Below are 27,558 nucleotides of genomic sequence, written 5' to 3' on the forward strand. Positions count from 1 at the left end.
CAAAAAATCACTTTTTAACATATTTGGAACTAATTGCTACTGCTTTAAATAATCGTTTATTGCCTGAAACTGTATCTTTAAATATAGTGCAATTGAGATTTAAATTAAAGAAAACACATAACTCGCTTTTTATGGTATTCACACCTAGTCAATTTTTTTCGTCAGTCCATACATTACCCTTTACACTAAAAACTCTTTCTACGAAGGCATTGGAAACGGGAACATTGAACACATACTGTTCCATTTTCAACAGAGTTGAGCAAGTCTTGCAACCACCCGCCAGAATCACTCACGGCTTTTGCTCTGTAAATTATCTCGTGAGTTAGGTATATATATGTCGCATATTTTCAAAAAAACCGGACATATTTCAGTTTTCCAAAATTTTCTAGACCGGACAGCCGTTCAAAAAACAGTACTGTCCGGTCCAAAAGCGGACATATGGCAACCCTATGACGGCCGGCATAGTCCAGTGGTAACGCATTGGACTGCCATTCCGAAGGTCGCGGGTTCGAACCCGGCGTGCGCAAATAAATTTTATTTAATTAATTTGTGTTATTTCACAATTAATTAATTAAAATTAAAATAATATATAGTATATTTGCGGCACGTTCCAGAGTGGAAGATACTACCAGTATCGCCCTGGTGTAAGACCACCATTCAGAATTGAAACGTTGCTCCAAATGGCTTTAGCCGTGTTTAGTGACTAGATCTGAATAGCCAGGTACTTCCCCCACCTTCCTCTTTCCCTTCCCCACTTACCTTCAGCCTCACAACACCCCCCAATTGGGGATGCCATAGTCTCACTGGCTCCAGACGGGAGCAGTTGGGACTCTTGTGAGGCATTCACTATAAAAAAAAAATAAAAAAAAACCCTATTCCCAGTTGCGACTGTTACACTTTTATTTTCTGTTCGATCTGTTTAATGTTTCCTTTAGATTTATTAGTATTGTCTTTTAATTCAATGATTGCGCTCTGTTCAAAATGTCTCACAATAACCGGCTAAAGTTTTGACATTGGCGACTTTAACAAAAAAATGCCATTTTAAAAAAGAAAACAGTCGGGCTTTTGGCCAATCAGAAATCAGCCAATCATAGACTAGCACTGTAGTCATTGCATTGATGGGTACATATAACCTTCAAAAGTTAATAAGTTTTTTCTGACAAAATTGAATACTCATTATAGTTTAATTTTCATATTTTAAATATACATGATTTTATTTACATTATTTGACTATTTAAAAATAATTTTGCTGTTTAATCTATTTATATAAATAATAGTGTCTGTGGCAGGCGGGCACGCGGCATCTTAAGTTTTAATCCGAGATTGATGAAATTGTTAGCACACTTGTCCATCAAAACAATAGGAAGGTCACTGTCTACATTAGATTTCGAAATATTTAAAAGATTAGTAGTCAATAAAAAATTCTTTTCATAATTTGTAAAATTTGCTGAGAATATTTAAAAAAATAAATACTTAAAAATCCTTACCAAGGAATTAAAAAATAACAACATTGGCAAGCGACGAATTAAAAAAAACTTTAGGTTGAAATTCTATGTAACGAGGTATTAATTTATAACATAGTAAATAAAACCCCAATTATTGAGATAAGAATATTTATTTATTGTATAAAACACATGCGAGGTTATCTACAAACTCATAACATAACATATTTATGTATCAATCTTCCAATGTTAAAGTGCTAGTTCAGTCTATAATCAGGATTAAGTAAATAAATAAATAGGACAAAATGTGGATGGTTTGCATGTTTTTCCTATTATTTTACACCTATTTAATTTTTTACATCTTCTAGCCTTTTTTTAATGATTTTTAGGTATAATAATACAATCCTTAGAATCAAAATAAAGTTAGGTTATTCTTACGTCTTACATTGTATACTAACCAATATTTACAGATTATTTTTCCTTTACTCGACACAACGGGTCACAGGGGTTCATTAGTAACGCAGGTAAAATTTTGTTTATTGTTATTTATATGTACGGTTATATCAAAATTGTATTTTTTATGTGATTACATCGCACAAGAGCCCCGATTCCATTGACCGGAGAGCGAAACGAGATGCAAAAGAGGAAGAAGATTCGATCACTAAATGAATGACATTTTAAGCAATATTTCGATTTTGAATTGTGCTCTTTCAACAGAGCGATACTGAGATACTGTTCTAACTTGTAGTGTTTATGTCATAGTAAACTGAAGCTATTTATGTAATTCTACACTTTATGTCATTCAAAGTCTGCGCAAAATGGCAAAGGATGTAATACCTTCAGAGGTGCTAGGTCTTGAGAAGTTGGCTACCGGTCGAGATTCATGAGAATGGACCGTTTTTTTTGTGACAGTTGGCAGCTACTCACCACGGGGGCCTGCAACACTGTTGACTGCTTAAATGGCTCTTTTTAATTTTTTTTTAAATTTGCTAATTTTTCACACTTTCAGGCAACTAAACATGAATCTTTGTACTAATTATTTATAATATTTAGCAACTTTCATTATAATATTTTAAAATGATTTTCGTGTAGTTGAGAAATTCAATTCCCGATACATTGAAAAAAGTCCATATAAGGGAATAGTTATCAAACTGTTTGATAATGCCTTTAGAGGGCGAAAAAGCTGTCACGCGTAATAATAATTACACAGCAGAACTTGTTTAAAAATAAACTGTTTTTATAAACCCAATAACAATATTATTGAATTTATAAAAAATAAAAAAAATAAAATGGAGTTCTACAAATTAAACTTAATAACAATAAATGAATTTTATAAAATATATTATGATAAAACTATACTAACAGACCGAACGATTAGTCATAATAGACCCGATATAGTTTTACATGACAAAATTAAAAAAATAACTTATATCATTGATGTCGCTATTCCAAATTCCTGTAATATTCAAAAATCTGTTAATGAAAAAATAAGAAAATACACAGATTTAGGAAATGAAATAAAAAGAATTTGGCATTCTCAGACTATAATAATATTACCATTCGTTATTTCGGCTACTGGCATTATACCTAGCTCTCTCATTAAAAATTTAGGCGTATTAGATCTATCAAAAAAATTATATATAAAGATGCAAAAGATGGTCATTTTGAATACATGTAGGATAACGAAAGATTTTTTAAATATTTATGTTGAGGGATCAGTAGGATTTATAGGCCCTGTTAGAAGTTCTACCGAGCCGAACCCTCTGATATGAAAATATCTGGAGTCGGTGAATTATTTTCCCATTTGATCTCTGGTGAGTTGACGTGTTGTTCTTGTATTGTTTTGTATTTATTTTGCTTATATAATGCACTTGCATAGTGTTGATTGACTAGATGATCATTTGTGGAAAAGTGAGTGGAAGGGTTTAGTTTTTCCTATGGAGAAGATTTAACCCGGACATAAAATCGGAAGTAGATATTTGGATGATTTCTATAACTCCGTTTTTGTGCAAAATCACCTCAAGGGCGCTGTAAGTGTAAGATGTAAGTGTAATGAGTAAGATTAAGATATGGACGCTTAGATGGTTTGGGCATGTAGAGCGAATGAACGAAGAAAGGAGTGTAAAGAGAAAATATGACGCAAATGTGAATGGTAGCAGAATTCGGGGATGCCCGAGGAAAACACGGCACGGCCAAGTGAATCAGATACTTAAGCGGACCATGTCAAGAGTCAGAATAATAGAAAAGTATGTATAAGACGATGTATGAATGTGAATGAAGCAAGAAGCGTATGCAAAAGCGGTCCGTCCTCTCTGCCTACCCCTGCGGAGAAACGGCGTGATGGTTAGTTAGTTATTTAGTTAATATATAAATTAAATCTCAGTCCTATCCAATTTGGATTTGGCTTAGGTGTTAGCGCCGTTAGCGGTGTTTACTTATTTTAGTCAGTCCCTGGGAAGGAAGGTTCAATCTTAAGTCAATCTGGCTCAAGAGACGGCGCAACTATGTTGAAAATTGAAAAAAGATGTATTACAGTAATAATTTTGTTTTTGTTTTGTGGTTTATTTTTTTCACTGACTTGTACATATTTGTATTTTATGTATTGCAATATAAAATTCTAAATAATGCTTTTGATAGTCCATCGTTGTATTCTATTCTTTTAATAGTATCCCAAACACATTAATACCGAAAAAAATTGTTGGCATTGATAAGCTTTTGGATTTTACTTCATAATACTAGAAGTCGGAATATTAAGTACTTCTCATTGCCCAGAATACTGATGGATGGAAATAATTATGCTAGTCAGTGGACATCTTCAATTTATCACTAAATAAATAAATAAGTTTCTTACTGGCTAATTCAATTATGTATAAAAATGTGTGTTTTTGTAAACCTATATTATGTAAATATGGTTACATACAACATGGCTTTTGTTCAAATAAATCTACTTTAACTAATTTACTAATATACGAAAACTTCATATCCAATTCTTTAGCAAACAGATGCCAGGTTGACTCAATATACACTGACTTTAGCAAGGCCTTTGAAGGTGTGTCACAAAATATTAATTAATAAATTAGCCACACTTGGAGTTTATGGTAGTTTATTAAATTGGTTTATTAGTTATTTGTCCAAAAGAAATCTTAGTGTGAAAATAAATGGCACAAATTCTTACACATTTATAGCCACAAGTGGAGTGCCACAAGGCTCTCATTTAGGGCCCATTTTGTTTATTATATTCATAAATGACATTGTTGATATATTAACTAACATAAAAGTATTACTTTTTGCAGATGATTTGAAACTTTATAAAGATATTAATAACATAAATGATTGCATTATATTACAAACTAATTTGAGAAATCTTTTTGAATGGTGCTCTATCAACAAACTTGCATTGAACATAAAGAAATGTCAGTTCATTAATTTTTACAGAATAAATAATCCAATATTTTTTCAATATACATTAAATGATAAAAACTTAAACTGCGTCAGTGAAATTATTGACCTAGGTATATTGTTCTATAGCAAACTAACTTTTGTGTATCATATTAATGACATTATCAATAAGGCTCTTAAGACTCTTGGATTTGTTTTGAGAGTTTCCAAAGACTTCAATAATTTAGGCACATTTATCATGTTGTACAAAACCCTTGTTAGATGCCAACTAGAGTATAACTCTACGTTATGGTCTCCCTTTTACAATATTCATTTCGATAACATTGAAAAGATTCAACATAAGTTCCTAAAGTATATAAACTATAAATTGCATATTCCTGTAGAAAACATTGATTATACATAACTACTTACTAGATAAATTGTACCTATTAAAACTTTCAGAAAGGAGAATAAACACAGATTTAATAGTACTACATAAAATACTTCATTACAAAATTGACTGTCCTGAGTTACTCCAATTAATCAGCATCCACATACCCAAAAGATCTTGCCGAAATTTACTACCCTTTTATTTTTACAACACCAGGACACTGTCTTATCAAAATTCCCCGATTCCAAGACTTCACAGTCTTGGAAATAAATATTCTGATCTGGGAGATATATTTCATCTTAAAAATAATCAATATAAATATTGTTTATTTCAATTCTTTTATATATCGAGACACAAATAGAAATCTATAATTTCCGCAATATATATATTTTTATTTTTATTTTGAATATCTATTTATGTGAGACTTCGTATCATTTTTACTAATGTATCTTATTTTATTATATGCTTTTGTTGTAACATTTAATATTTTTTCTTTTTTCGTTGTATTATGTTTCCTTTATTGTTTTAATTTTGTAGAATTTATAATAACTCTGATACTCAACTATTAAACCTTGTAGTGTGTAAAAGCGCATTAGGGCGTGTAATAATAAATAAATGATTTTTTTGAAAAAACAGCGCCATCTGTTGGACGTAAAAGCAAAACGTGCTATTGTTTCTCTATCTGCACAGACAGATTGAGCCTCAGCAACACGTGGCGGGGTACAGCTAGTCAATTAAATAAATATTTAATGACCCTTATGTATGATTGCAGGGCGTGGCAACAGGGGGTAAGGTGTCTGCTGCGTTGGCGGCAGCGGGCGGCTCGGCGCTGGGCGGGGCGTGTGCGGGGCAGGCGGGGGCGCTGCTGCTGCTCGGCCGCGCTGGTCTGCGCCGGGTCTCGGCTCGCGCAGCCCACGCAGCCGCACACCACCACGCCGATATGGGCCGCTGGACGCAGGCTGTCCACACACTGGCTAATGAATATAAGGTTTGTCTGTTCGACTACTTTTAATTTGATATATTGTTTGCTTTTTGCAATTTGTATTGAAGGCCATCAGATAAGCAATGTTGTATACATTCTTGGCCCTTAAGCCTGTGACAGCCCACGCTATAGGCACGCTATATTCTCGTGGCTTGGCCTATTCAAGCCCAATGGGAATGTATGGCGAGCGATATGCTGTAATAGGCCAAGCCATGATCTGTCAGCCCCATTAGTGCCAAAAAGGGGCGGCTCGTGACATGAGTGTGATAGAGTGCTAAGTTTGAAAACTTCGACATTATTGATGTTGTTTAGTTCAAATTGTTTTTTAATTTTATTTTAAGGAAATTTCAGTTTTGCAACGTATGGTACCATCTAAGGAGATGGTATCCTATATGGCACTGTATGGTATATGGTACTATCTAAGGAGAAGAAGTAAACCCTGGTTTTAAAGACACTAGCAAGCATTTGTTTCCAAACTGTGTGTCGGTGTTGGAGGAAACAATAAAACTAGGTCTTTGGAGCACTGTTCACTGAAACTTCAATAAAATAAGCATTCCTATCTATGTTTCAAAAATTGTTCAAAATGCCCGCTTTTTCAGTTCCACTTGTTTATTTTTACCATAGACATCCAAATTAATAGGCGTGCCAATCGGGAAAAGGGGAACAAACCAACTTACGCAGACCGCGGGAGGCGCCGTGACTGTCCCACTTTCTGTGATTTGTCAATAACTGAATCTGACAGCACACAGGCAACTCGCACTGTAATAACTCTAGTAGGTCCTTGAAAATAAAATCTGCTTACGAATTAATGGTCCTTTTTACAATTACATTCATTATACAATATAATATACATTCAATACAATTAAAACTTAACTACATATCGCAAATCAGGTAAACTGAATTTTATATTTTGTTAAACTATTTAATGTGTTATTATTTAGCCACCTCACTCAATTTTGAGAACTAACCATTCAGATCCTGCGCAGAAAAGTCCCGCAATGAACCTGCAGCGCTGCAAACCTTTGCTTTACTTTAGCGAACTTTACTTTTCTGCGCATGGTATGGTTATTTCAATGTGCTCTCTTCGGTGGTCAATCTACGACTGATGTCTGAGTTTATTCAAAGCATTCTCGAACCCTCCTGGTCCCAAAATATATGAAATATGGTAACGTCTGCCTCATGCTCATTGAAATTAGTTTGGATGTCTATGATTTTTGACAAAAATAACTTTGTTTACGTCACTATATTATATACAACCTCTACATGTTTCGTGAACAAAGTTCACCTCATCAGGAGTAAGCATACACTGAAGGCAAAAATTAAATATAGATTACAATTGGAAAGGAGAAGTGGAAGGAGGGGGAGGGTTAAGAGTGGGCGGAGTTTATCAGAATTAGGAATTACATATTGTTAGATGGGAAAGACCAGTGAAGTGGGAAAATATTAAAAAGAGGGTTCATAAAAATGTTTATATTTGTTATTTGGTAGTTTCTAATCATGGCGTGCTAAATAGAAAATCTCTGAACTTATTTACCATCCAGTTATTAATTAATATTATTTATTAGTAAGTAACCACTTTTTTTAATGCAATATTTCAGTCACTAGAGGGCAGGTCCAGCCGGCAGGCCTTGTCCCGCCAGCGGGCAGAGGGGTTGCTGACTCGTCTCGCCACGGATCCTCGGCACCTTGGGGACTCCACCACTGCGCTCGCTGCACTCGACCTCTGCATTCAGATGCAGCTCTTGTGAGTTCTCGCTGCTTTACTTATTTGTTTCTTTTGCTTACAGACTTATTAACCTATAATAATACAGCATATAACACGCACATATTACAGAAGTCTCGTGTTTGACGAGAAATAATTTCTCAAGTGAGTTGATTTAAATTATTATTTAAGAACTAGGAAAATAATATTTTACAAAAACAAATTATAAAACATATTTGACTTTCATATATATAAACCATAATAGAAATGAAAAATTCAAATTAAACTCAATGAAAAAAAAAAGATTTTCTGAAGAAAATATAAATTGAAAATCTAAATATGTATTAGAAAATAAGATTATACTAATTATTTTGTATAATTTTTTTTTTTATTGCCGTCCGTATAGAAAAGTAAATGTCTATGGTAACATTGACACATTTGAATTTTGAGATATGAAAAAAAATTGGATAAAGATGGAATGATAGAGAATTAGGAACTCATGTATTTTTTAAGTTTAGGGAACTGAATGCGTCACGACATCACAATAATGGTTTATATAATTAAAACCCCTCAATAATTCCAGTGACACCCTGTGGTCAGTCCTATGGGAGGCGGCGTGTAACTCGGGTGTGGAGGCGGCCCTGCTAGCAGCCCTGGCGCGGCGCACGGCGCAGGGCCGCCTCCCACGACTTCCACCCGCCGCCGCACAGATGCTGGTAGCATCGCTGGCCGCCAGCGACCCCCAGGGCCTGCAGAGTGCACTCATGCACATGCCCATAGACTGCCTGGATCTTCATCAGGTATGTTATCATATATTCTGCTGATTGCTGGATTGCCGACTATTGCTGAATCCGATCTTTGGCTATTTCCACCGATTTGGTCCACCTTCGTGGACTAGTATTGGCGAGCAGCGCATATATATATATATTTTTTTAAATTTATTTATTTTTATTTTTATTTTATATTTTTTTTTTTTATTTTTTATTTATTTTTTTGTGTATACAGACTGTGTGTCCATTTACAATACACATGTAACATTAACTACATATAGATGATACGAAACAATGAAGGAAAAAAGAATAGAAATAACAAGTTATAAATAGTGATTTTTGGCATTGACATGCCTCTTGAATTCTTCAAGGCTATTATTAAATATAACGATAGTCTTGGAGGCGTTGTTTAACAGCGCCATACCTCGTGTCATGCTATGCCGAGCCAGTACGTCCGTTCTGCCACGTGGGATACATAGCAGATCATGGTGCCGTCCCTGGTACGCCGTTACTACAAGGGCCCCACTCCTCCTCGAGTGGAGACTTTGGTAGCGCGTTTCGGCAAGCAAAATGCTCTCCGTGCATTCTCAAATACATGTATCTCAAAAACTTTTTTTGAATCTGTTCTAACTTTTCTATGTATTTTTGTTGGTATGGGGCCCATACAGCAGAGGCGTATTCAATTTTAGACCTTATAATGCAGTTGTACAAAGTCATCATTGCCTCGGGATTGGAAAATTGTTTGCAGAGTCAAATCCGAGAAGCTTGTAGCATGATGTCGTCAACTGCAATATATGGTCGGAAAACGTTAGTTTGGGATCAAAGACTACCCCAAGGTCCTTGATGGATTTTACTTTTGACAATATATCATTTTTGATGCAATAATCGAATTTGATAGGGTTTCTCGAACGTGTATACGACATAGCGACACATTTTTTTGTATTAAAAAATAATTTATTTTCATCAGCCCATGATGAAATTGAATCTAAATTAGTTTGCAATTTGACACAATCTTGACCATCACAAATTAATTATTGATTGGTGCTTTAAGGCATCTTTGTATGAGGTCAATTTTCACTTCAAATTATTCCGAAATCTTACCGTTTTAAAGCTCTACTACTTTGTTTATGCAGGGATGCCATTCCTTTTACCAGTCTAATTTAATTTCACACTATGTAGTATTCTACGTAACATCCTTTCAGGGAGTCTAGCATGATCAAATTGATAACTTAACAAAATCAGATCGATAGACTTAACTTCTGACGATTTTATATCGATATTCCAAGCATGGTTGCGCTGCCAATAGCCGAACCGATATTGACATGAAACTAATATTTACAATGGCTACATTAAAATATGATTAAATTAACAATGTTGAATTGAAATACTAACTTTAATATGCATTGGCTGTCCACATGCACTTTCTGACATTAAAAAGACTGTTAATTAGTTAACGAACCACAACTTGTTATATTTGAACAAGTTTCGTTTCTCCAAGCCCGAACAAATGATACATCCATTGGGCTGAACGGAATCAACAATAATCGAAAGAATATAACTTCTTTCAATTCTAAGAGCTTTGTTACAAACAAATTGTAAAAAGATAGAATGATAGAGTAGTCATTCATTAATAAGTCAGTGATTTTGTAAAAAGATAGAATGATAGAGTATTCGTTCATTAATAAGTCAGTAATTTTGTAAAAAGATAGAATGATAGAGTATTCGTTCATTAATAAGTCAGTAATTTTGCACAACGAATGATGTTATTCTAAAAGACGTCTATATTGACAGTTAACCAAAGCTTAACTGACACTTTAGAGGCCGCGCTAAAATTTCTATATCGGTCGTCGGAATGTTTCTTATAAATAAATGTTGACCGTGCTCGCAAATATCGCTAACTGACCATAGATTACGGATTTAGTCAATATCGTATTGATGTAGGGTTTTATAGATCGACCATGCTAGATACCCTGGTCCTCTTTTTTAACCCCTAGGAGCCGGAACCCTACAATCACAGTGTTGAAGTATTGTGCCCACGCACGTCATGAAGCACTGCAATTGGAAATCTACCTTTTACATTCATTGTACATTACTTACTTCTAATGATAATACTAAAATTTTATTTGAATTTATTGAATATTCCTGCCAGCTCTTAGGGGTATGCTATGGTATGCATAGCTATGTTTAACTTCTTATAGCTTATAACTACTAGTATTATATGTGAATCCACCCGTTCCAGGTGTTGAGCGAGTGCCGCCGCCTGTGTCTGTGGCAGGGGTGGATCCGCGTGACAGCGGGGGCGCTGCGGGTCCCGGTGCTGCCACTGCGTGAGCTGCTGCCCCTCGTGGGGCCCCCATGTCGGGTGGCCCAGCACCCCCCGTGCCCGGGGGACGCACTGCTGGTCTACGTGGCCGACTGCCTGGCTGGCCGGGACTACCCCCGGGGGCTGCTTCCAGCACAGGATAGGCCCACCATCAGACATGAGGTAATATTATTAATTATTGAGCCTGATGATGTGCTCATATCTAATTTCACAATAAGTTTAATAATAACCGAGTTAATTTAAATTTTAAAATAAGTCAATGCTTTCTTCTCTCCAAATGAGAATCCAATCAAGCTTTAAATTATCGTAATTTATTTTTGGGGTATTATGCCATTTTATGCTACTTGATCCTTAGATAACGTTTTGGACAGGGTTCTGGTGTACAGGGCAGATGTGTAATGAATGCCCTGATGATGGGCACTGTATCACTCTCCGAAATGTTGGCTAAAGAAGACTGTAGCGCACCACGGCATAATACCCCAAAATAATGGATGATAATATTTTTAGTTGTGAATATCTCAAATCATATCCGAGCTTCAAATTGATTTATATTTGTAGCATCGAAGACACATTGAGGAAGTTTGTTCCATGCTTCTAATACTCTATTGGCAAGGAAGTGTTTTCTGGGATTGGATGCAAAAGGTGTTTTGTCCACGGAGATTTACATTTGTGTTGGTAGTGGAGATTTCATAAATACCAGGGCAATAAGTCTCAATCAAGTCTCTTCTTACTTTTAGTGTTGGTAATTTTAGTTCCTTGAGTCTCTCTCTTCAAATTGCCGATCTTATGGTCTATGTCTTTCAAAGCTCTAGGTATTTTATGAATCGTCATTATACAGGGTGTCCGAGGGTAAAGCGCACTACTTTCGGGAGTTGATTCCAGAGGCGATTCCTTGGTACGTGCATTTGTGGATTGCACTGCTTGTCTTGAGTCTTCACATAACAACTTACAACGATACCTATGCCACAGTCATCGATGTAAGAAAGTACGCTTTAGTCGTAATTCCCGAGAGGTCATTATTTGATTTATCTTCTAGTACAGGACTCCCGCGCAAGAGCAAGCGGGCCGTGCATACCATACTATTAAAACAGCATCGGGCGGTATCGAGGTATCGAACATTGGAATTTCGAAAAAAGTTATTATCTTTTTTACTTGTACTATAATGGAGAATCACCCCCTGAAGATAGCGCACTTTACCCGGGACATCTGTATATGTGAAGTGTGTTAAAACAAAGACAGCATTCTCCACTTATTTTCGTTTTGAGTAAAACGCAATAAACATTTTTTTTAGTACCTTTCCCACACTTTAAATTAAAATATAATTATTGTTAGTAAGTGTTTCATTAAGTTCCACTCTATTTATTTTTATTGCGATTAATTGGTAAATTATTGAGTTATGTTCAATTAATAGATGGAGATTACCGCTTTTGCTATGTAGAGATTGAATATTGCCGGTTTTGTTGCAAACACATGCTGATTTTGCCGGTATTGTTAGGAACTGAAAAAGCCATTTTTTTTTAGGTTCACACACTTTGTATGGGGCGGCCATGTTGAATATATATATTTCTGGATCTCTGATTAGCCCAAACAAATACTGGCGTTTTTGTTCTGTAAGCTGAAGGAGATTGCTGTTGTTGCAGAAGTAAATACTATAATTCAAAAATATATGAGATACTGTCATGCCCGCAAAGCTTTGTAGCTGCCAATGGTATTTTTGATTCTCTATCCATTGCCAAATATAACTCATTTCAGATCAATGGTGGAGATTGTCGTCTTTGTTTTAACATGCCTCATGTATTGATTTTCTTGTATTTTGGTAATAAATTAACAATATGAACCACACAGTTGGAATACTTTTTTGAGTTGTATTAATGTTGTGTATTTTGTATTAAATTGTTGTAACTTACCGTAATCTATCTAACCTTTGCACCTTATTTGTTTAATTTATTCATATGTTGTACTGTGAAACCCATTAATAAGTTTTCATGCTTTAAGAGCGTTTATTCCATTCTCTTGGACAACCTTATAAGAGAGCTTGTCTATGGATGTAATCATCTATTATTGTGCAGGTCATAAATTTTACTTGAAAAGACGAGCATAATGATGGATTTATGGATTATTTGTGCTTTATATTGTGAAGGGTTTAGCAGTAAATAGGTTAACTCAAACTTTAGATTTCTGATAAATTTTTTGTTTGCAATTTTTTATTCAACTGTATCAAGGATTGTACGTTGTTGACATCATTGTCAGGTTAAATTTGAACAGATTTATTATATTATTTAGTTTTCACCTGCCAATTTCAATAATAGAGTTAGAACATTATAAGAGGTGGATAAAGTGCGCAGTGGTGGAGGGCCAGAGGCATATGGCGAGGGACTGCAGCCAGTTGATCACATTTGTTGATGATGCCAAAACTTGTTTTTTAATCCTCACCACCAAGCTATGTATTTCAGATTCTCAGTTGCCTCCTGTTTGAGGGGGACGAGTCTACTGGCGGCACCCCTCCTCTCCCGCACCTGCGCGCGCTGCTGCTTCACGACACGGGCTCGTGCCTGCGTATGCTGGGCATGGCCTACGCCGAGCCCCCCTTCATGGGGCCCATGGGCAAACTTAACCGACTCAAGATGACGCAGTCACTCCATAACGTCATTCAGACAGCAACAGAACCTAACTTATTCACGGTAATTATTGTTTGTATGGTGCTGTATATTATTTCCATAGATTAATAGCGCAGTACCACTTTTTTAACATTAATAATCTCACATTCTTAACATTTTAGTGGGTTTGAAAATAATGTAAAGCTTATGATCTAATAGAGAATTGTACATTTTTCAGGAAGAAGAACTTGCCGAAGTGGTTTTGTTTTCCGCCAACCATTTGGCTTGCGGAACTTTACCTGCAGATATTCACTTGATAAACAATCTTAAAACATATTTCGCCAAACCGTCGTCTTCTCCGGAAGCCAATAGATTAATAGAGAGAGCGTGGCTGAGCCTCTTGACGTGCATGAACAATTCGGCCAACCATCTGCCGCACATTGAGATGATAGAAATGGCGCAGAAAACTGGACGCTTAAAAGTAGAGAGATATCTCATGGAGAGGGCGGGAAAGTACGAAAACATATTAGAGACATTTTTGAATGACGCCGGCTCGGAGAATGACATGTTTGCATATTTAGAAAAATATGCTTCACGAGAAGAACGATTCGTCACAAAGCAAGTTTTGGAGTTCGGGAACAAATTAGCCAAACAATGGCCGGAGAAAACTGCAAAGTTTCTCGTAGCGGATTTGCCCAATCTTATCCCCGATGTTTTAGCCTCATTGGGCGATGTGTCGGACCAATTAGCATTTACTGATAATATTCACGCTTTAGGGGCCCTAGATGCCGATACTTCTGTCAAGCATTTAGATTTCCTTTGCAGACTTCGCCAGGAAACTGTTTTAAGTTTTTTGACCGATGCGCCTTCTACCTTATTACCTGAAGCAGCTCTCCAAGTTATCAGGAAGTACAATATCAAGGAGGCCGAACCCAGCTGTTTGGAATCTTGCGGAGATTTGTCAGGTGCTCTTAAATCATCTATAGAATTGATGCTCGCGGCTGAAGACAGAGACAATAGAGAGAAGCTGGCTGGAGAAGCTTGCGCTCTTTGTACCCGTGCAACTAAGTTATCTAGTCATTTGGAAGCTGAATCGTTGTGGAGACAGCTTGTAGAAGGGGTAGCAAAGCTGGCGGAACCTCCCAGTGCACCTTTGCCGGCGTTGTTACTAGAAGGAGCGGCCAATTATCTGCCGCTGCCGTGGCTAGTGGCGCAACTGTGCGGAGGCGGCGGCCATGCCGGCGCTTTACGAGGAGCGCTAACGGGACTGCTGGAAGCCGCGAGAGGAGGAGCAGAAGCTGCAAGTGCCGCCGCTAGACTAACAGGCAGCGAACTTCATGCCGCTTTGGCTTCGTCGCTCCGAGGGAAGCGTATTCTCCCTGTTCCCACAGCCACATGCGGTACTTGTCACAACCCCCTACACCTGCACAACATGGTTCGAGCGTACAGCTGTGGGCATGCCTTCCACCTGGAGTGCGACCCGGTAGCGGGGCGGTGCGGGCGCTGCGGCCAGACGGCAACAGAAATACGCCTCGCCCGCAACACCAATACTAAATCTAAAGTTCAAGAAGCTACACAACAGTTTCCCCTCTGTATTGTGGCACCTCCAAGGCCTGATCTAGAAGGGGTTATCTAAATTATTTCATAATTGATATTATAATAATTTAAAACCACTTTTAGATTATTTTGATTCTTGTCTTTTAGAAGTATTACTAGGGATACCGATTATTATCATTCCTTTACAATATTATCTTTTCTTAATCTTCTTCTTCTTTCGTATGGGGGGGGGGGGATCAGAGGGGGACATCTAGGTCTGCGAGCCATTCTAGGGCCTCAGGCGTCGCCGTGTGAACCACATCAATCCCGCCGAGGAATGAATGGAGCGGGCATTTGTTGACCACATGTTCGGTGGTCTGTACCGCACCACATTCACACATCGCCGACTCTTTAAGGCCCCATCTGTGCATTATGTGGGTACAGTGGGTATGGGAGCACCTATTGATGGCGGACCAGGTTTTGCGGTCTCTCGGTGGGGTCGTGTATGAGATGGATCTAAAACTAAACTATGGATCTTTTCTCAATAAACCCAGCGTTTAACTGATATGCAAATTTATCTGTTTAGGTGGCCAAAAAAGTAACTACACCAGGTAGGCGGCCATAAGAGAAACTGACAAACGAACAGTAGTTAATCTATAGTAACAATCAGTGGCGGCCGGTGGTCAAAATATGTGGGGGTTCACCGGATTACAACATTAAGTCATAAAATAAATTAAATAAAGGTACATACCTATTTATAAAGAAGTTCTATTCTCTGTTCATTTTGTTTAGCAAAGACCTCTATCAATGCTTAACACTGATAGTGCGTTCAGTCTGTCCTGGCTCTACGTGTTAAAAGATTTTATTCTTTTTAACGTTGAGAAACATCTTTAGCTTTCAACTGAGGTCATTCCAAAGGTCACGAATGGTGCACAAAAGTTTTAGTAATTTCACAGTCTCGGGAAAGTCTTCTAATAAACAAGTACTATAAAAAAGTTGTAAAATTGATAAAGCGCCGTTAGCTTTTGAAAAATCGTCGCGGGCGTAAATTGCACAGAGTTTACCTTTTAGGTACTGAACTTTATTAAGGAAGTCATACGTTTTAAGCGTCACGTTGAAATCATGTTCTGGGAAATTTGACCTGTATCGATTTTTATTAAATAGCTCATTATGGTGTTTACCTTAGGCACGGTAGCCTGAATCCAATTGCATTCTGATGTCAACTTTTCCTAAAACCTTTAAGCTCAAAACTTTTTGTAAATGTAAATGATAAGAATTATGTTTTTTGATTTTTTCAGAAAGGTGAGTTACATCAGTAACACCGCTGATTGTCCAAACTGAATCAACATCGTAAATTAAACACGTAAAACAAAATAAACTATTCAATTGATCACATGCACAGAGCTACAAGCTTTGTTATACATTGTTTTGTTAAATGATCGAGTAAACTTGTTCGATCCAGATTTGCACTCTTATTTTATTATCAGTTCAGGTTTTAGGTGGACCGGCATTTTTTATTATCACTTTGTTTTCAAAACTCGACCTATTATTCTTAATGTATTCCACATTCAAACTCACTCTTAATTTATACGTTGAACAAACACAAAAGTAATCATAAATTAGTATAACATGCAATTGATATGCCTTATTAATAATTGATATACAAGATCGATATAACCTGCAATTAAACTTCAAAACTTTCTCAGAGTAAGAAAAGTTTTAAATTCAAGATACAATGCCTGGCAACGGCGAGTACTGACTGAACTGATAATAAGTAATCTGACCATCACTCATCTCTTAATGACAAGTTTTATCCTGTATGCTTGTATCGAAGAAGCGTAACATTCGCTGAAAAATAGCAGATGGTAAATTGAAACAACGATATCGACAATAATATCAAACATACGCGTTTTAGTTTAACTTTCTACTGAATAAACCGTTCCTTCTGATGTGGTGGTAAAACTCCGAACGCCGTTCTTGATATGGTATTATTTGCAAAGAATAGTATGTAATGGTATGGACCCACGCTTTCGACTGTTCCACAGAATATGCGACAAAGCAGTTAAATTTTGGATCGCAATCGAAAACGAACTGCTACGAACATAGGCACAAGTCAAAGTCGGTCTGCAAGTTAAGCGCGCTTAATAAGTAGGTACCTTTTGAATGAGATATTATAACCGAACCGAGTTTCGTATTGTGATTAGCCATGTCGGAAATTTTGTTGGTTGTTCGGCGCTCGGGAGCACATATTAGCTGGCCGCCACTGGTAACAATGCCGCTGACTGTAAGTTTGTATGCCTTGTGGAACTTGCAAATTAATAAATTACTTAAATTCAACTATTTTGTTTTGTAAAACTATTTACTCAATTATTGTTGCTCTTCAGTAAAGTTATACCTACTTATTTACTACTCTGGGAAAGTTCAATGTGCCATTTACCCACTCGAGCGATAGCTACCCAAATTTAGGTACTTGATTTTCATGATTTATAATTTTTTTTTTTTTATAAAACCTAAAAATATGGGATGGATGGTGAAATTTAGGTGGGTTCGTTGGCTTATAAACCGCAGTTCATATTTGGATGTATGATATTAATCAAATTGAATAGCCGAATCAATAACCGAACCCCAGGAAATCTCCATGACATCAGCTTACAGCATGCTTACAGGTAGTAAAATGTGTGGCGAGCGCATTATTCACACCTTTAGTTTGTTCTGGCACTTTATTTGTGTGACAATAATGTTGACAGTCCGCCTGACACTGACTACGTTGTGCAATACAGAACGACATGGTGACTTTATTGGTCATTTAGGTACTAAGTTTGTATTTATGATTAAATTTTCCAGAAAGAATATCAAAATCAAAAATTAACTCTTTAAACGTGTGCGTTTCGATGCTAGGTGCCCCGTGTACGCGGCAATTTCCATTTATATGTGTTTGCTAAAACACTATTTTGACGTCCACGTAAGGGGGACGGCCGCTTGCAACCCAAATGCTGTGACGTCTGCTTATAACGGCTTGAAAATCACAACCATTTTTATATAGGCATTATATTTTTTGAAAAATAAATATATTTTACAATAAACATCTTGTGGATATTTATTCAATTCTATTAATATTTTTGAAATACAATGATAATTATGTATTTTTGCTTTAATCTTTGTCTGACATTATTTATTTTATTTAGTTTTAGTTTAAATATTTATGTTTTGCAATATACTTTTGTTCTATGAAAGTATTTACATCAATGATGTTATTTTTATTTTTATGTAGATTTAAATTAAAATGTAGTTATGTATTTACAAAAAAAAATATCAAAATGAATTTACATGCTTTAGGTAAATAATTATATAAATTAAATAAACACAGCACATGATTTTTTCTTTGCCAATTTGTTTTTCTCCTTTGTAGTACTTTTTTTGAAAGTGTTAAATGTATCATTTATATAAAAAATAAATTGTTGTATTTTGATTCTACAAAATGTAGTTCCTTGTTGGTGGGTGTTTTATGTATAAACAAAACATATGTGGCAAATGAAATGAATAAATTAAAAAGTTCCAATATGTCCTTTCGGACATTTGGATTCATCAAGTGTATAAAATGTGAAAATAAAACAAGTGTTGTATATTTTTTATGTTTATTTGTTTTTTATTAATTAACATACATTTGTTGATCTTATGTTTATGAAATAGATACACTATGAGTATAGACTACACATGGGAAAGACATTACAAACTATCTTCCATTACGTCTCTGCTAGGGTCTGTTTGAGTTGAGAAGGTGTCTGTTACCAACCCGGCCATTCCACAAACACTTCATCCCGGTGGAGGACTTGCCGGGTCAAACTGAGTCTCGTTCAGGCAATTAGTGAAAATAAACTATCTATCGAGTGAGCTAGGTCTGTTTGTTAGTCATGAAGTGAGGGACATAACATTATTGTTGTAAATTAACTTTAGAGAGAGTGACAAGTGGAAGATTAAAAGTCTTAATGAACATAATACATCTAAACTTTATTGACAGCTACTAATATTTTCTTTGGCCATTAAATAAAGGACTGGCATAACAAATTCACACGAAACAGAAGCAAAATGAAAACTCTATACACAATTATGTAATATTAATGCCATTAGAAGGATTCATTCAATTTTAGATTTTTTATAGCTATTAATTAATAATGATACGTGGGATTGACCTAACGGGATCTTGAAATGAATTAAAAAGTATACAAGCTTCTATTATAAAATGTTTTCAATACTAACGCAATGACAACTCATTAGTTTTATTAATTTATTATTAGTATCATCCATGGATTGTTCTTTGTTTATTTTTTATTAATTTTGTTGTTAAATATCGTATTCCACTTCTGCGAAGCGACTACGATCCATCTTTAACAACCGCCTTTTAACGAGCTGGTGTTTTTCGTTTACAAATATTTATTTTGGTCTAATTTCTATGAAACTATCTACCATTGCTGGCAGGATCTATTTAACGCTCTATAGTTTAACATGTGTGGTAACAACTGAGTACAAATGAAGCTAGTTTAAAATCTTATATTACTTAATATTGTATAACGTATTGCCCAAAGTTTAGTTTTTCTAAGACGGCAAGCGCGAGATTAGTTGATTGAGAAATGCGGTCAGCGAGTATTAGTACTACCATCTACTTTTACATTTATAGAGGAAACTCCCTAACATTTTAATGCGCAATTTTAGATTAAGTTTTAATCATAGTAACGTTGACATTCTATTAAGCGTGTCAATGTTAGTATTTTATTATTCTAGTGGGAAAGTGTAAGTTCTGTTTAGGTTTGAGATTATTGTAACAGAAGAGTCAATGTTTAGTTAAATTCAGTGGATGTTATAAATATATTCCATTACTTTTGAAGGGCTCTCAACGTATGTTGTATTGTTTATAAAAAAACGTATAAAAGTAATATACATACATCATACCTATATATTATATTTTCAGTTCATTTGGGTTTGTCCTATTCGTAAGCTAATACTTTCCCACTAGTTACTTTAATATTTGTTTTTTTTTAACAAGAATGGAAACCATTCTGTGATTTTATAGTAATATATTTTTTAACACATTTTTTATGAATCTTTCTGTGTCTGCGAATGCTCTAAAGGCAATCGGCTATTTGCTATGCTTTTCCAAATGTTTAAATAGAAGGGAATATATTCTGATTTTAAGCTATTGAATCTTTTAATATTTGTACAATCCAAGTAGATAATTATTTAAATATTTTAGCAAGAACAGCTACTGAATGTAAGATTAGTTCACCTCTTGGGTTCACTTGTGATATTCTGCAGCTGTTTTCATAAAACATATAATTGAAGCTAAAATTGACAAAGTCAGCACTCTATTTGAGAATGTGTGAAGAATTGTTATAGAAGGTAAGATTTACGAAGGAAAATTGACTTTATTCGATACAAAAAGGAAATATAATATAATAATGCGAATTCACTAAATCACCGTTATATTGTCTCATTTTCAGACAGTTTAGAACTAGGAAGTAAGAAGAATGGAAGAATCATTGGAATAACTCGCCAAGGTTTGATTTTTGTGATACGTAGTTACTTATGTTAAGTTATGATTTGCAAAATCTATTTAATTCTTTATTTTAATCCTTATCTTTTAGTTTATTCGTATTTACTATATCATCTCTCTCCGACAGAGCATTGCTTGTTCACAGGTTTACTGGAGTTGTGTGAAGCCGATCTGCAGGTGTAAGCTGCGCGCATGTGATACACCCACGGGCCGAGCTTCTAATGCTGTGAACAACGGCGCTGTCTGTCAGAATACCAATCTTTAAATTACTATCGTCTAGTTATTAACATTACTTTTATTATTTATTTTACTTATTTTATTTTATCTCAATTATTTTAGAATATCTACTTCTTTTCCTTTTTGATGACAGACTGAGCAGACCCTTCCCGCATTTTCCATGGGGCACAAAAAATACAAAAGCTTCATCTAGACAAGATAGCCGAAAATTCTACGAGAGTTTGAAATCTCTAAATACAAAGAAGACGTCAGTCCGCCGAGGCAAGTGACGGGAGAAGTGGGAAGAATGCATCACTTCAATAATATACTCAAAGAAATACTGTGACTGGATTCAAATACATTGAAGAAATAAGATGGAATTTGGAAGTTGCTCTTTGAATGCATTTGAATGAAGTCATCCTTTTTCTGAAGGTGTTCACCCATCGATTGTTAGCTCCGCACCAATCATCTCGCCAGACTGACTTTAACAGGAGACTAGAGTATTCTAAAGACATTAAGATTCAGCGACTTTAAAATAACTCAATCAATTTAATATTAAACTTTCTTAATTTATTTTAGGTCGTGAGACGAGATGCATTTTAAATATTGTATTTTATCTCCATTTTATTTTATTTATTATTATTTATTTTAATTATTTATCTTTAATCATTTATTTTAGTTTTTTTTATTTTAAATGTAACAATGTATTTAATACATTTGCTACAATATTTTTTAGTACTTGTATTTTAGTTTTTTATTTATTTTAAATAATTTTATTCGTCATTGACCATTACATAGGTTTCTATGTAATCCGTTAGTATTGAAAACATTCATATAGCTGTGAGATTCGTGCATTTTGGAAATTCAAACAGATTTTCAATTAATTTGTATCATTTCAAGCAGAATTTTTTAAATGTTGTTTTCTGATAAATAGTAAAAAAACTTAATTTTCATTATCTCTCAATTCGCAAGTATTTTGTTTGGAGATGAGAAAGAAAGGAAAGTAGTTGAATTAACTGCAGATACCATTATTTTAGAGAAGAGTTTTGAATAAATATAATGATCGCTTATAATTATTAATTAATTATGAATAAAATTTACTAGAAAATTATTTTACCAAACTATTCATACATAATATTTAGGGAAATTACTCTGATATACTTTAATATGAAAATCTCACAATCCTCAATGCCAAGATGATAATAATTAGTCAAGAGTTAATACTCTTTTTTAAATATCAAATTCATTTTACCAACGCAGCGTTTTTAGTTTCAAGTATTTTTGAAAACATAAGAATTATAAGCGATAAATTATTCAATAAATCATTCACCTCCATTGTGGCCACTTCGTAGTCCTTGTTCATAAACTTAGCATTCATGAATTAGATTCCTTATTAATTTATGTTCTTATTTCTTGTTTTTCTTTTATTCCTACACTATTCTTTCCTACATTTTCTCATAAAAAACACCAGAGGTTTCATTTTGATTCCAATCAAATATATTTGTCATTTCATGAACACAATAATTCAGTATTCTGACCATAGATAAATCTGACTTTCTCTTTATTTCTTATGTAAGTATGTATTGCGTTATTTATTAAATAGTACAAATATTAGTGGAAATATTGCAAAGCTCCCGGCAGACTGCATTTGGTTTGCATACAAAAATGCAACAAATTAAATATATTTTTGGTGCAAAGCTTTCATTTGGTTTGTTAGCGTTTTCTGTAATTAATATTGGTGGGCTATGTGGCAAATCCATTTTGTTTTACATGTAATAAATAGCTTTTTAGAATTTGACGCCTGTTGAATATTTGTATGGTTGAATGCGAAACTATTGAAGTAAGTTGACAGCATGCAGATTGTTAGTATCAGTGGCGATGTGGGAACAGTTTATACTTGGTTTGGACTAAATGAGTATTGTTAGTAAATACTTTATGGAATGTTCTCGTAACCACATTAAATTCTACAGAGCATTAATATACTTGAGTATGAAGAAAGTATGTATATGTATAATGTACTGATAAAAGAAGTATGATGTTATATAAGCGTGTGGGATATTTAAGATATTACATAAATAAAAATTAAATTACTACTAAAGCAAAGGTTTGAAGATATTTATTTAAATCTATGACTGAATGTTATAATGATTAAATGACATACATACATGTAGAGGTACATTATAATAACACAAGAGATCGACATGATGGTTGGTTGGCAAGCAAAGGAGGCAACTGTTGGTTGGTGGCTAGTTAGGTAGGCCTCAAGGCTAATGGACCAACTGGGTCTGTACTGTACCGTACTGTACTGTAATGTACTGTACTGTACTGTACTAGGCAGTGGGCAGTGGCAGCGGGCACGGGCAGGCAGCAGGCCGCAACTGCACAAACACTTCACTTCAGTTAACAATATCATCATAAGACTTATGACCGCTCATTATTCTATCCTCGTTTAACTAGAATTTAGTCAGAAATGAATTTATTACGACTCATTACAAAGCTTCGGATACAAAACTTTTAAAATTAATTTTATCACACATTCAAACATGACTGTCTGCTAGCAGCACGTGGCATCGCTGTTTGATGGTGGCTGGTGGGGTGGTGACTTGGAGACGTGCTATATGCTCAGGTGTCAGGGTCAGTACTAGACTTGCCACCACCAGGGGAAGAACTTCTGAGCAGTGAATGAGTTCATTTTTTTCACGAAAGGTAATATTTTTCACATTTTTTTTATAAAAATTTTGACAGCCGTATTATCCCGCATGGTGAAATTCAAATTCTCCGCCTTCGCCGCCTCTCCTTGCCCTCCCCTTACATGATGACGCACTTTCCCTTTTCCGCCCACGGATTGCTCTTCTTGTCGGGGGCGTGGATGAGGGGGTCGTTCTTCTCGTTTTCTTCCACGTACTCCCGCATCCTGAAACAACCAAACAACAACCAGTTATCACGTTAGACAAACCAAGGGATGCACAAATCACCTACTTTTTATACACATTATTGTCAGGGACCGTCATCAAAAGGTTGTCACCAAACATTAGTTTACAGGGCAAACGAGTGGGACAAGCGGATTCCTACTGACACAATACATCTTGACTTTGAGAAAGCCTTCGATAATGTTCCAACCAATAGACTGTTGGCTAAACTTAAATTTCTAGACGACTTTTCAAATGGATTAAATCCTTCCTCACTGAGAGAAAATTACAAGTTCCAATTAGCAATCAACTGTCAACTGAGCTAAATGTGACCTGTGGTGTCCCTCAAGGATCAGTTCTGGGTCCAGTTCTGTTTATTTTGTACACAACAAATCTGCATAACATAATAAAATTAGACTTCAGCTGTTTCGCTGATACAAAATTCTTTTCAAACCAATATATACTTGAAGGTATATACATCACCACTAACTCGTAAACCTCATAGTGATTTATGTTTGTGATATTATGCTGTATATAGACAATTTACCACACTTTAGGACAACGTTCGATTACACATCTGCCCTGATGATCGACACTGTAATGCTGTTAAAAACGTTGGCTAAAGAAGGAGGTGACGCAACAGGGCTATTCTATTATTATTATTATTATTCTATTCTCCAGGTTGTCTATTTTAATATTATCGATACTCTGCTATTTATAAAAATACGAAACAAAATAATAATAATTGTTTAACAGTTCAGCTCTTTGGCATATTATGCCAAGTTTGCAAAAAGTTTTAAGCGATCACTTGCCATTATGTGCTAAATTTATAGAACCTAAAAACATGTGAAAGATTGTGAAATCTAGGTGGATTTATTGGCTTTAAACCGTAGTTATCAGAATAATATTTTTCCATAATAATATTTTCAGGAATTGTATTAATGAAATAATATGGTAAATGTATATGACACCAATCGTTCGAGTGGTTAAACTTTGTGTAAATTTACTACATTCTTTACTGGAAAACTCAAAGTAAAACCATCTCTGTGAGATTCACGATCTAAACCTAGAGAGAGTTTCTCTGAATATCTTTCCAAGTACAGGGTTTTCCAACAAGAGGTATTATTTTAAACAGCCCGCTATTTCGATAGATGTTACTTTTGAAGATGTCATTTTTTGACATTTGACAAGTAGAAACTACGCTATTAAAAATGGAACGATACACGCTTCAACAACGAATTGAAATTATTAAAATTCACTTGAGTGAATTAAATTTAAATCATCTTGAGTGATTTGTCCCATTTCCACCTCGGTGGCTTCGTCAACAAGCAAAATTGTCTCATCTGGGGCTCGGAAAACCCAAGAGTTATTGTTGAAAAGCCTCCTTATCCTCAACGTGTGACTGTTTGGTGTGGTTTATGGTCCGGCGGAGTCATTGGACCTTAATTTTTCGAAAATGAGGCTGGAGCAACAGTTACGGTGAATGGATTGCGCTATCGAGAAATGATTAATGATTTTTTATGGCCGGAATTGGATGGTATTGATCTGGACAACGTTTAATTTCAACAAGACGGCGCTACGTGCCACACAAGCAACGAAACCATTGATCTTTTACGATTGAATATCAAAATAACACCTCTTATTGAAAAACCCTGTAAATAACCAAAGGCAATTTCGTGTGACATTTATTCTAAATCTTCGTAATTCCGACGAATTCAATTTAAAAAATCTTTTATTGAAAGAAATAAATTAATAATAAGCCTCAGTCGCGGTTTGTCCAGCCTTTATCCGTATGCGTGTATCCGTAGCATTTTCAATAATGAATCCGAGACGACTCCGATAGAATGAGATTGCTTTTGAATAATAAATACCGTTTCCTGTTCTTGTTGAGCGCGCAAGCCTTCATTTTTTTTGCTTCGTTTACTTTCTGATTAGATCGCGTTCTTCCGAGGCAAATGTTTTCTTGGGAATTTTCAAAAAGGACTCCCATTATACAGGCATTGTTAAAACATTTTTTGGAAAACCAACTCATATTTCGCCGGATTATTTAGCTGGATTTTGGTTTGGCCCTTCTTGGCAAGAGAGTTTTTTTAGAAATTTTCCCATAGAAAGCAAACATTTTTAAAGTGACTTGATGATATGTGTGAGCCGATAAAACAATAAACTTTTTTTATGTGACACCTCACAAGAGCGCCCCTGTCTGTACAGTGTAAAGGCAGGGGAGCCATGTCACTCTCCGGTTGGGCAGCGTTGTGAGGCGGGTTAAGGTATGGGCTGTAGGAATAGATTTATTAATGCGAGTCTTAAAGGAGCCACGATTATATGAAGGAGGGAAAACAGAACAGTCTGTTAACAGTGGATTTTCAATTAGACGGACCGCCCTCCAAGAATAAACCGCACAGAACCAAGTAGGTTCATCAAGTATTGAGCTTCTCCAGCCCAAAGGTGGCTCACATATTCAATTGTTGGGCTTACTGCACTATTGCCAATTTCGCTCAAATAATCTGCAAAATACGTGCATTTGATTTTATCTAAATCCAATTTTAAAACCCTCCAATCTGGCAAAATATTTTCTATAAAAAGTGTTTCCAATTTTTCAAAATCATTGCAGTATGTTTTCTAAAATAAACGATCTGAAATGCTGGCGTTAATTACCGCAAACACAGACGTATTGTTTTAGGATTTTCTCTACAAAGAAAGCAATCCATTGCTGTCGAGTCAAAAACATGTTTTGTTTATTAAAAAATCAACATGCCGACGAATTACTTCAATATGCTTGTCCATTATTTGTTATATTGCTGAAAAAAAGAATAATAAATACGATAGTTATTATAGACGTTAATTTCGTCCCACTCTCGGTTCGGAGAGGCATTCTCCCGGTTGTGTGAAATAATTATTGAAACTGAAATAGCCTCCGCCATTTATACGCGGCGGGACTTAAATGTCAGGGGCGAGTCAGTAGGTAGGTAGGTACTACGCTCTTTATGCCGCGTGACATTCGAACTTTGAATCCACAGTAGGCTTCAAGTCAATGCTGGGTTGCCAACCGAAAAAAAATCTAGTACAGTTCGTATGATGTTTTTTTAAATGTGAAACCGCACAATAGTGGTGCTCCCAAATATGTGGTGCCAGAGAGACTATGGCATCCCCAATTGGGGTATGTTGTGAGGCTGAAGGTAGTGGGGGGAGATGATGGGAAGAGGATCTCCTGTGTAGGGTTAATGTAAAAAATATTATTTTAAATGAGTAAATTGTAAAATAACACAAATAAAATTAAATTCACGCCAGTAGCAAAAATAACCGACCGGTGGAGTCTGGCGTCATGAAATAAGCACAATATTTTGTCTGGAATTGTTAAATTAACACAATTGTTAAACTAACGAAAAAGTTGTACAATTTTCCCATATAATATTTTTTCACAAAGAGGGTTCACCTCTGTTTCGCAAACAGATTAATTAATATAGGATGTTAAATTCAAATATTCATATATATATATATATATATATATTAATTTTCATAGATAATTTAAATTAAAATGGATTATCAACTATTTTTATAACCTTTCTCGTACCCTCCACATCTACAATATGTTTTAGATGCCTACTTAGATCTGATAAATTAAATTAAAAAGCTTAAAAAAATATAACGTTAAATATTTACCCTTTTTCTGTTCAAAACTAATGAAGATACGAAATAAACAGAAATTAACAACCATTCATAAATTCGTGATAAACAGAATTCTCTGAAAATGCGTTCTTCACTCA

General features: G+C 35.3%; 2 protein-coding genes across 2 annotated transcripts in view; one reads left to right on the top strand and one right to left on the bottom strand.

The window, feature by feature from the left end:
* The window catches only part of Vps8 (vacuolar protein sorting 8), a 31,791-nt gene extending 13,587 nt beyond the window's left edge, over nucleotides 1-18,204 (top strand). Inside the window, exons 7-12 of the mRNA XM_089638337.1 lie at nucleotides 5,984-6,199; nucleotides 7,792-7,937; nucleotides 8,479-8,695; nucleotides 10,905-11,150; nucleotides 13,442-13,669; nucleotides 13,824-18,204. Coding sequence (XP_089494463.1) covers nucleotides 5,984-6,199; nucleotides 7,792-7,937; nucleotides 8,479-8,695; nucleotides 10,905-11,150; nucleotides 13,442-13,669; nucleotides 13,824-15,221 — 2,451 coding nt within the window. The 3' untranslated portion in view covers nucleotides 15,222-18,204. The remainder of the gene's footprint in view (nucleotides 1-5,983; nucleotides 6,200-7,791; nucleotides 7,938-8,478; nucleotides 8,696-10,904; nucleotides 11,151-13,441; nucleotides 13,670-13,823) is intronic.
* Nucleotides 18,205-18,756: 552 nt separating this feature from the next.
* The window catches only part of Ggamma30A (guanine nucleotide-binding protein subunit gamma-e), a 345,592-nt gene continuing 336,790 nt past the window's right edge, over nucleotides 18,757-27,558 (bottom strand). The window contains exon 3 of the mRNA XM_089638338.1: nucleotides 18,757-23,799. Coding sequence (XP_089494464.1) covers nucleotides 23,694-23,799 — 106 coding nt within the window. The 3' untranslated portion in view covers nucleotides 18,757-23,693. The remainder of the gene's footprint in view (nucleotides 23,800-27,558) is intronic.

The sequence above is a fragment of the Hesperophylax consimilis genome, chromosome 12 (genome assembly GCF_061612785.1).
Source record: "Hesperophylax consimilis isolate HC1 chromosome 12, BYU_Hcon_1.0, whole genome shotgun sequence".
NCBI lineage: Eukaryota > Metazoa > Arthropoda > Insecta > Trichoptera > Limnephilidae > Hesperophylax > Hesperophylax consimilis.